Raw genomic sequence first — 11,312 nt, forward strand, 5'->3', positions numbered from 1 at the left:
ATTTACCTTAATATACTATTAATAATAAGAAGAAGAATAAAAAGAAATGATGAGCATAATTGGGAATAAATATTTAAAAAAGGGCCCCACCTACACAGTTTATTTCGGCCGCCCCAATTTGTCGTCTCTCTCGGCTCCTCCTTTGGCTCCGTCGTTCTTTTGCCTTTGACCCTCTCACTGCTCTATTATGGTAATTTCGCACGCTACCTTCAATTTTCCTCTCTTCTTTATCCTCCACATGTATTTGTTTAATTGGTAAATGCTACCCTTTATAACGCTCGTCTCTCTCTCCTTGTTGTTATGTTTTCTGTTCTGGATCTTTTCTAGTTCTCTCTGGGTGGCCGAGCTGCTCAATCTCTCTTTCTGTCTTCACACCTGTCTTCAACTACAGCGGAACACCAACTAACTGTATACGCTCGGGCGAAGAAATAGCAGCGAGGTCGTCAAAATATCATAAAATTATTTGTTTAGGAGATCATCAGCGAGCGTAATTCCTCTGATGGCGGGCAGTAATGAAGTAAATGCTAATGAATCAAAGGTAATTTCACATGGGGTTCCTGTAATCTGCGATTAATCACAAGGGTTTGTGTTTGTGGTGAAGAATTGATTTTTTGAGGGCTCTGATTTGTGTTGTAAAGATTCGATTTTTACCTTTGATTTTGAGGGTTTTGGGCCGCTGTGCTTTCTCTCTCTTGCTTATTTGTACCGATTTAGCAGCCCCCATAACTCGATTTTACGCTCGCGTGTTGGGTTTTTTCGGGTGGTCGTTTCTTTTTATGTACATCCAATTTAATCTCCTCTGTTTCCAGTTTTTCTTTTAGCCCTTTTCCCAAATTGATGATTGTGATTAGCTTTGCTCTGTTTGAATTTATGTTTGTCAATCAATCAATCTCACAGTAAAAACCGTTTAATTCCCGCTGCAGCGAGTGGTTCCCCTGAATACATGGATCTTGATTTCCAATTTCAAGCTCGCCTACAACATGCTCCGGCGATCGGACGGCACATTCAATCGCGACCTTAACGAATTCCTCGACCGGAAAGTCCCCGCCAACGCCGTCCCCGTCGACGGCGTCTACTCCTTCGACGTCGTCGATCGCGCCACCAGCCTCATCAACCGCGTCTACCTCGCCGCCGGCGACACCGACGCCCCCTGGGGGATCGCCGAGCTCGAGAAGCCCCTGAGCACCACTGCGATCGTGCCTGTGATCGTCTTCTTCCACGGCGGCAGCTTCGTCCACTCCTCCGCCAACAGCGCCATCTACGACACCTTCTGCCGCCGCCTCGTTCGGACGTGCGGCGCCGCCGTGGTCTCCGTCAACTACCGCCGATCCCCCGAGCACCGCTACCCGTGCGCTTACGACGATGGGTGGGCGGCCCTCAAGTGGGTCCACTCGCGGTCCTGGCTCCGGAGCGGAGCCGGCGACGACGACGCGAGGGTCCACGTGTACCTAGCCGGGGACAGCTCGGGCGGGAACATCACCCACCATGTGGCCGTCCGCGCGGCCGAGGAGGGCGTCGAGGTGCTCGGGAACATCCTCCTCCACCCGCTCTTCGGGGGGCAAGAGCGGACAGAGTCGGAGATGCGATTGGATGGGAAGTACTTTGTTCGGATTCAGGATCGGGATTGGTATTGGCGGGCGTATTTGCCCGAGGGGGAGGATCGGGATCACCCGGCGTGCAACGTGTTCGGGGGGCGCAGCCGGAGCATCGAGGGGCTGAGCTTCCCGAAGAGCCTCGTCGTTGTGGCCGGGCTCGATCTCGTCCAAGACTGGCAATTAGGGTATGTTAAAGGATTGGAGGAGTCGGGGCATGAGGTGAAATTGCTGTATCTTGAAAAGGCCACCATTGGATTCTACTTCTTGCCAAACAATGACCATTTCCATTGCTTGATGGAGGAGATGAAGGCCTTTCTCCACTCCTAAGCCTAACTACTATTGTTAATACATTGGTGTCTAGTTTACATCATTCCCCACTTTTTTGGTGGATAACCAAAGTCATGAGATCGTCACTCTATTAAACTAGTCGAAATCCGTGGCGATTTATCGATGGGGGAGAAAGCTAATTGGGCAACATGGATTAGGCAAATCCATGGTGTTATAATCTTGTGTACTATAGAAATCTATACTAGTATTTTTTGCCTTTATGTAACTAGTAAGCCTACTTTGGTTTCCACTTGTATGTCAGTAAATATGGAGTAATTTAGAAAGGCATGTTTTATTTTTGATCTACATCTGACTATGTAATATGTAGGCCTTAGTATATACGATGAATCTATAAAAATTGTAGTTCCAATTTGTATGGGACCAAGCTTGCCATAAAAGTAGAATATCTTATGTTTCATTCGTATGTTGTGTAACTGTGTCTGTTTATTACAAAATTTCCCAACTCTCAGAACTGTCAAGGTATCATCTCTCCTGAATATATAAACTGTTTTTCACAGAGATAGAAAGAGAATTTGTAGAAGATTTATGTGAATTCAACCATGCCTTTCTTATTCGTTATTAGTGTATCCCATGATGGATTAATAACCTCAACGCACTACCTTAAAACCAACAAATGAAGACGTATAGATATATATGTATTTTGTTTGTTTGTTTGTTTGTTTGTTTGTTTGTATAAATGGGCGGCTGCTATAAAATTCACAACAGCGTAATAAAGAAGTGGTGGACCAAGGAACCCCCACAACTAAAAGCAACGAACCCCGTCCACCAAAGAAGAGAACATATCACCATCTTGATTCATGCCAAAAACAAAAATGATAAATAAATTTTAAATGGAAAATTAAATAAAGTTTGATTGGACATTAGTCCAAATAATGGGATCTCACAATCATCAGCCCCTGATTTGATTAATTCTTGATGGTTTCTTCTACATGATTTTGCCCCCTTTCGTTGCTAACAAATCACAATCCCATTTTTCATTGTTATCTTTTTGCCTTAAGATATCACTAAATCATAGTTGTAGTAAATTCTTTAATTTCAATACATTTTTAGTGGGTTCTAAATGCTTTATTGATATGCTTACTGAGCCAATCCACAATTTTTCAAATTAATTTGCAAAACATAATTAAAAAAATTCGTATACATTTTTTCTTGAAAAATTAATACTAGTATAATTTTAGACCAAATCTCGAGACTTTAGTAATTATTCACATATTTGTGATCCAATTATACTACGATCATGCATTAATCATATTCGATTAAAATATTATTTGACGTGGAATCCATATAAAATTATAAGGGCTTTGGGGATTGGGGTGCAATATGAATCTAGTGAAATGAAAAAAAAATTAAAAAAAAAGAAAAGGAAAGAGAACGCACACAGTTGTATGTTTCTTGATAACAAAAAACTAGTAGTCGTAATAAGTAAAATGTTCTAAATTTCAACACATAATTAGGACCACATTGATATTGAAATCCCCATAAAATCCTTTAAAATTATGGTTGTTGGGATTGCTTTAATCGTGAGTGTTACTAAATGGCAAGAGAAACAGCTAAGCTTAGACAATGACAACAAATGATAAAATCACTCCTGTTTCACGTTTCACTTTTTCTAGGATTTATGTTCTTGGAACGTCCACGACACTCTCAATCTTTACCTTTATTTCATTCATCCCACTGTAATTAATTAAGCTGTTTCTTTTTAGAGATTTCAATATATGGATCTCACTTGGTTGACTTTTCAAAATTTAGCATTAAATTTGTTGACCTTTTGGAATATGGGATTGGAGCATGCATGTTGGGTTTTTCGTTTTTTTTTTTTATGTTTTTCTCTTCTTTTTTCTAATTATTTCCATCCCACCATTTATTAATTGACCAAATTACTCATCTCAAATTTACACATTTGAAAATAAAATTGATCACAAGCTTAATCATTTGCGTGATGCGGAAATTCAGTGCCTTATTCAGACACTTCATTAATGTCGACGAGAAAACCCTACTTGATCTCCTCGTAGTTCATTTTACTCCCGTCTTCGTAATTGCAATTGATGTGTTCATTCGATCAGTTGTGATTTGCATAGTGATTAAATGACATTATTTATCAAAAACTTGTGTGTATAGTTGGAAATTTTGGAATAAAAGTCCACAATTGACCAACCAGTGATGTCGGAGCATTATTTGCATGATTGTTGTGTTCGACTTAGGGAAATAGAATCCAATCATATAACTTTTTCTGAAAATTTCACCGTCTCATTATAATTATTGTTTACCCCTTTTCAACTTATTGTAATTAGTGCATCTAATTTGTCTAGATGCACACTTAAAACGAATTTTATCATCTGTTGTGTTTGGTTATTGTACTTATTTTCGTTTTGATTTTGGTTCATTACCATTGCCTGCGTTTGATAATCGATTAATAAATTTGGTTTTGGCTTCACACTTTCTGGGAGTGAAGGATCTTTTCAAGCTAATAATGGTTGAGTGTAGCAGACATGAAAAGAGAATTTGAGTGTAAATTTCAGATGGGTAATATGGTCAATAAATAAATATTGTGATGAAAATAATGAGAAAAAAGAAAACAAGAATATAAAAAAGTAAAAAACCCTTATTTCGAAAAATTCGCATATGTTGATCCTATATTCCGATATGTTAATGAATTTAATCTCTAATTTCGAAAGGTCAGCGAATTGAGACTCATATTCCAAAATCTCTCGTTTCGGTTTTAGACATGTAAATTAAGATATTACTGATATTTAATGTATCAAACAGAGAATAAATAAATATTATAAAAAAGATAGTTAAAGTAGATAAATGAAGAGAATAACATAAATAATTAAATGTAAGAAAGAATAAAGTAGATATTAAATATTAATTTTTCTCAAAACATATAAATAATTCAACTATAATGGGAGGATAAAAAAATCAAATACACCTTAACTACAAACTACAACTACAAGATGAGGAGTGGGACATCGTGTACAACATGTCTTTAATTTTTTCGTGTTTTATCATTATTTATGAGTCGCATTTTTTACTTTACTTTTTTAATTAGTTAATATTTTGCTCCATTTGAAACCAATACAAATTTTTAAAAAAATCAATTACATTAATTAAAAGGGAATGAAAATAAATAAAAATTTAATAGCAAAAACCAAAAAAACAATAAAAATAAATGTAAAAAGGCGAAAAAGATATATATTTTAGGCCTTTAGAACTTGGGTGGTGAGGAAGAAAGACATATTTTAGGTAGGGCAAAATGTATGATGTTGTGGACAATGATAAAGCGAGAAAAATAATATTGTTGCTCTAATTTAACTTCATTTTTATCTTCTTTCGATGACTTTTGTGGTTGGAGAAACGTTGATTCATTAATTAAAGAAGATCCACTATAACAATTACTTAAACTTGATTCTTTTACCTATGAATAAATTAGAAATATTGTATCTTATTAGTTATTGTATTTTATTTAAATTTAAATTCATAAGATCCAAAAATTTATATTCAATTCCGATGTTCATTTCATATTTCTAAAATAATTTCATTCCTAACTAGTTCATTCATTTGTACTAATATTGGTTGATGCAGTTCTATGAGTGCTTGTTAAGCCAAATATTATACTACTACTATTCAGTACTGGGTTGACAATATATATATATATATATATATATATATATATATATATATATATATATATATATGTATTCGACACAGCCCAATATTTATTTCGACGTAGCCCAATATTATCTGGTGGGCTGTATGAAACTGGATGGCCCGACCCTTTTCACGAAAATAAGTAGTACTACTAATTATCAATGGGCTAAGAGAATTCAGAAGTGTACCCATGCTTAGATTAGTTTTTCTAATTTTCTTTTAAATTTGTTCAAAGTGGTCTTGGTCTAAGTCAAGGCATGCATATAAATATCAAACTCTTGCATTCTTGTTTGATGCATATTTAAATTGGGGTGGGCTTCTTGTTCTAGCATGGCCGAATATAGGTTTTCAAGTTAGACTACAACCATTTTTGGCATTCGATTTTCTTCACTTTAAAATATTAAAATCACATTTATAAACATTATCAACTGACCTAGAGAAGTGATTTTAATTTTGTTGAGTTATATCAATTTATATAGAAACAATATAAACTCAACTTACGCTAACTTATCAACTGGATTTGGACTAGACCCAGATATATGTATAAAGAGTCTGGGCCAGTCCAACCCACTTTAAGTACATGTGTCCACATATCTTGGGAACATGAGCTTGATTTTATCATGTTTATTCGACATGTTTGTTGTAGTAATTATTTCTGATGTAAATTTTAGATTTTTTTTTTCAAATTGTTTGATTTCCATTTCTAATCCCATTGCGATCAAGTCAAGAAAATGACTTGGTTTGTTTAAAAAATATTGTACTATAGTTTTATTTTCCATATTTAATTATCTTGGTACGTTCCATAGTAATGTAGTAATTTATTTTTTTAGTAAAAGTTAACACATTTCTTCATACTTACTTTATTCTCTCTTTATCTCTCTATCTTTTTCATTCTCTACTATATTCTTCTTTTACTTAACTCACTTAACACATTTTTTTCTTAAATCTCGTGCCAAAAAGAAATGCCTCCACTACTATATAATAGTATTTTTTTGGGGTGTTCCATATTTACAAACTTTATTATTTATCTAATCTTGAAATCATTATAAACATAACATTTTAAAACGACACCAATTGTAGACTCCAAAAGCTAAAGAGAAGTTATGCAAAAGCTAAAGATGAATTACCGAGTTATGTTTTGCTCAGATAATGCAAAAGCTAAAGACGAGTTATGCTACTCGTTGTTACTGACGGGTACGAGCATCGGTTCAACTAATTGTAGGACTTTAATTGTGCATTAGTTAATTATTTAAGTGTTTAAACTTTGTATTTCTCAACAATATGTTTTTATCTGGCCTTTAACTCTCTCATATAATCCTTTTTCAATTAAACAGATTAAAACTCTAATTACACGCATTAGAGTGTGTAACTTTTTCTTAGAATTTTATTCTTTCTTAATTTAGTTGGCAAGGCAAGATGAATCTCCTTCATCCATTAATTAAATAATTAGGTGTTTGAGTCGAAAATATGGGGAATCATTATTAATCAATCTTGTTGGTAAATAGTTGATGAGGCATACGTTCTCTATAACACGAAACTTCAAAAATGAAGAATCATGGATAAAATGGAGATTTTGATCGGCTAATAATTGGAGTGACTGGTTGTTGCAATAACGAGATGGGGTCATACTCATACATGAATGATTAAATGACTAATTTCACCTAACTATTCCATAGATGGATGGCAAATAGTTATATTGGTTTAGTTTCAGCCCCCTACCCTGCAGAATTATGTTCATCAATATCTACCCTACTCTAGCACGGTTGAAGATCACAAAAACTTATGTCAGATGATTTTATTGGTTGACAATCATGATACAAAATATTCAAATTATGATGTAACTAAACCGCAAAGAAATGATATGCTACATACTTTATGCGAACTCCTTATTTCAGCATCACTCTTGTTTGACGTATGTTTAACATTGTTTGTTTCAATTTATATATTTAGTTTGATTATAATACATTAAAAGATGTTATTGAAGTTTTTTATTTCATAAAATTCATAAAAATCAAATCTCGATTTGCTCGTTTATTAATTTATTTGAAGTTATAGAGAGAAACGAGCCAATCGAACTTTGATTTTTATGAATTTTGTGAAATTAAAAATTTCAGTAACATTTTTTAATGTATTAGAATCAAACTAAATATATAAATCGAACGAACAACGTAAACATACGTCAAACGAGAGTGGTGATCACATAAGGAGCTCATATAAGGTATGTAGCATATCATTCCTCCTAAACTGCATATCGAAAGATTAATTTTGGCTAATGATATTGTGGTGAGATTTATTCTTCAATAGCAACCTTGCTAAAATAAACATCATTGCAAAAAAAAAACAATTCCTTTGTCTTTCAATTGTTTGAGATGCAAGAAAAGAAACTTCGAGAAACAATGTGATACGTGCATTCCCGCACCGCACACGGAGGCCGAGAAATGTGAGCTCGAGAACGCTGAGGCCGAGATAGGCGAGGCCGAGACATCGCCCTAAGACTAGAATTATCCGGTGTTTGAGACTAGAGTGCAGGAAGATTCCACGATGGCTGCACCAACTTCGAATGCGTGCCCTCCTCCTCAGCTATAAGGAGACTCTACGTCTCTCGATAGAGTCAGTTGGGGAATTATTTAATAACAATTAGATATGATTTGATTCCTTTTTGAATTAAACATTTGATTTACATAATTGAGTGTAGCATATCTATTAGCTCATTTTTTTAGTTTTCTTTGTGAATTCTTTCCGAATCATAGAGTCGAATCAACCGTATGGTCCTTAGTTTATAAAAAGTAATTTTCTATTCATTTGAATCTATGAAATAACGAATTTTCTATTTTCTTTCTTGCGCCATTTTTTACTTTATCACATTTCATAAATTAGATTTTAATCGATGGGGCAAGCCCGCGACGACCTTTGATTAGAATCGACGATGTAAAATCCTGTCGTTGGCGATGTTGGGGAATTCTTCCCCTGACACAATGACACAGCTAAATCTTAGTTATCTCTTTTTTGACCGTCCAGATCTTGATTAACAAATGATTAAGTGAAGACAAAGAGATACCTATAAACTTATTGCCGTCAAATTCTATGAATTATTATTTTAATGTAAAGCCAAAGAGATAAGTATATTCTCCATAAAGAATGCTTTGGATATTTGTTATTTTATCACCTACACCAGACATCAGCTAAATTCATTCCACCAAAGACAAATACAAAACACACAAGTATAATGGAGTACTACTCTGTGGAGTAATATAATAGTAGTACAAATAATGTGCATATATACATGAGGATAGGATGTTAATGCTTTGAGGGGAAAATGTAAATTTTTGAGGAGCTAAGCAACATAGTTATTATTGAGTACAAAAACTAAGCATGTAATTAGAACACAATAAGAAACCGAAATAATGCAAAATATAATTTAAAAAAAAGTCAGCGCCAACAAGAGCGTGACCGTCATTATCCACAGTTTAAATGTGACTAATACCATATCCAAAATAACTAATTTCTTTTTATCCCAAAAAAAATACTCCTATTTATTTTCCGAAAAGGCGTCCAGTTACGCAAAAAGACGAAATCCCCATCTTACCCCTTCCATTCAATGCACTGCGTGGTTGGCCTTGTTTTCTGCCTCCCTGCCTTGAACGGGCAGGGCGTCTCCACGGGCAGCACCATGCAGTTGTACTGTAGGCATAGAGAGGTGCTCACCGGTATCTCCACCGTCGGATCAATCTCGATCCCGGTCAGATAATTATGCTGCAAGTAAAGAATTTCTATGCTAGCAGATAATAACCGCTCCACGAAGCTGCGCGGCACCTCCCCCGTGAACCGGTTGTTATTCAGATACAGATTTGAAACCGTAGCGAACAGCGGTGAAATTCCGCCCGAGAGACGGTTGAAGCTGAGATCGACTGTAGGGATTGTCACTTCATTTAATGGTTCGACTGGACCGGATAATTCGTTTCTCTGAAGCTGGAGATTCCTGATCGGGAAACTGAATATGATTCCCGGAATGCTGCCGGTGAACCGATTCGAGCTCAGGTCCACGTAGTTCAAACGGTTCAATCGAGATAGAATACCATCGACCGGGCCGGTGATCCGGTTCCACGATAATGAGAGGTATTGGAGAGATGGCGGCAGACCATCCGGCGAGAGAGAGCCGGATAGATCGTTGTGTTTTAAATCGAGTCGAGTTAGGGCTCGAGATGCAAACGGAGGAACCGAACCGGAGAGGCGGTTGTGGCAGAGGATAACGTTGGATAGCGACGTCAAAGTTCCAACGACGAAGGGGATACTTCCACTGAGCTGATTGAAGCTGAGATCGAGCGTCTGTATCGTCCGGAGCTCACCTAAGCCTGCAGGAATCTCACCGGAGATGAAATTCCGACTGATTGCTAGAAACCGCAGGTTTTTTAGCTGAGACAGAGTGTGAGGCAATGCCCCGAAAATCCGACCCGGAACGATGGTGAACTCAGCTAAGGAGGAGAGCTTGCCGATGGCCGGATCGATCCGACCCGTGAGGCCGGGAGAACCGGCCCGGGGATCGCCGAGATTGAGGGCGATCACTCTATCTGCGTCGCAATAGACGCCGGCGAAATTGCAGGGGTCGGACGTGAAATCCCAAGAGGCGAAGTAGTTGGAGCCGGGCAAATCATCCATGCTCTTTCGAATCGATTGCAATGTGAGGAAATCGATCGGATCGAGCATCGCATAGGCCGTGATCAAATGAGATACCATTAATACGACGCCGTATGCGCAGGCCTTGGTGAACAAACGCTTCATTTTTATGGTTGGGGGTTTTGATAATGCTGCTAATATGCGCCGCCGCAGCACAATGCAGAAGATGGTGGGTTAAAACTTATAAAGGAGTGGCGGAATTGCTTTTCCGTGAATCTTAAATGGGGACAGCATCAAAAGTTGCAGATAAGTGTAAATACAGGCACGGTGGTTGTGGTTGAGGAAAAAGAAAAAGTGGCTTCACATGAAAGAAACTCGAGAGAGAGAGAGAGAGAGAGAGATTTCAAGTTGGAATTTGAGATTTTTGATTGTTTTTCTTGGGTGGAGTATTTGAAGCTTTTGGGAAGAAGGTGAAAAATGGATGCAGTAGACTTGATTCACATCATACAAAGAGAGACAATTTTGATTATAGGGGTGAAAATTGGGGAAGAAATTAATTGTAGAGGGTTTAGAGGCGTATGGATTAGTAGGGATAGGTTTGAGTCAAAGTGTTGATGGACGGTGTCTCATTTTATTGGATTTTCTGTTTTAATCCTCTTCCGGATTAGTTTCATAATCTCAACTTTTTCATGAGTGGAAAAATGAAATTAATTTAGATGTTAGTGTTTGGGGATAGGATGAGGATGATGGTGATGTGTAATAAATATGACCGCTGCCTAGATGGGTGCCACGTTGGAAGAGGGAGAAGAGCTAGAGGTGGTCCCGCTTCAGCTCTGCTGTGATCCTCTGTATCGCGGGGCAGGATGGAACTGATTGTGTGTGTTATGGTACAAGTGCACTTTTGTACCTTTTGTTTGTTTGTTTGTTGACTTAACTAATTTTCTGACTTGACTGTCAAGTATGTGTGACCTTCACCGAAATTTCATGTGTTTAAACTTGACGACTACTCCCTCCATCCCGACGATATCTGAAATGGTATATGTTTTAATATATAAATCATAAAGTAAGATAAAGATACAAAGAAATAATAATTAAAATATTGTTAGT

General features: G+C 37.0%; 2 protein-coding genes across 2 annotated transcripts; one reads left to right on the plus strand and one right to left on the minus strand.

Moving 5' to 3' along the window:
- The first annotated feature begins 251 nt into the window (after positions 1–251).
- LOC121744973 (gibberellin receptor GID1B-like) lies at positions 252–2,340 on the plus strand. The gene is made up of 2 exons (XM_042138691.1): positions 252–538; positions 924–2,340. The coding sequence occupies exons 1-2, from the start codon at positions 500–502 to the stop codon at positions 1,920–1,922; spliced, it is 1,038 nt and encodes a 345-aa protein (XP_041994625.1). The 5' UTR covers positions 252–499; the 3' UTR covers positions 1,923–2,340.
- A 6,645-nt stretch (positions 2,341–8,985) lies between these two features.
- On the minus strand, positions 8,986–10,883 carry LOC121743047 (leucine-rich repeat receptor-like serine/threonine-protein kinase SKM1). Its single transcript, XM_042136227.1, has one exon. It carries the CDS (start codon positions 10,368–10,370, stop codon positions 9,174–9,176), a length of 1,197 nt encoding a protein of 398 aa, XP_041992161.1. The 5' UTR covers positions 10,371–10,883; the 3' UTR covers positions 8,986–9,173.
- Between the last annotated feature and the right edge of the window lie 429 nt (positions 10,884–11,312).

Source organism: Salvia splendens, chromosome 8, assembly GCF_004379255.2.
Source record: "Salvia splendens isolate huo1 chromosome 8, SspV2, whole genome shotgun sequence".
NCBI lineage: Eukaryota > Viridiplantae > Streptophyta > Magnoliopsida > Lamiales > Lamiaceae > Salvia > Salvia splendens.

Bases quoted from the DNA above. Each gene is read 5' to 3' on its own strand.
- LOC121744973 (XM_042138691.1), top strand. From the start codon at position 500: ATGGCGGGCAGTAATGAAGTAAATGCTAATGAATCAAAG. The intron at 539-923 runs GTAATTTCACAT...TTCCCGCTGCAG, and splicing joins TAAATGCTAATGAATCAAAG to CGAGTGGTTCCCCTGAATAC.
- LOC121743047 (XM_042136227.1), bottom strand. From the start codon at position 10,370: ATGAAGCGTTTGTTCACCAAGGCCTGCGCATACGGCGTCGTATTAATG.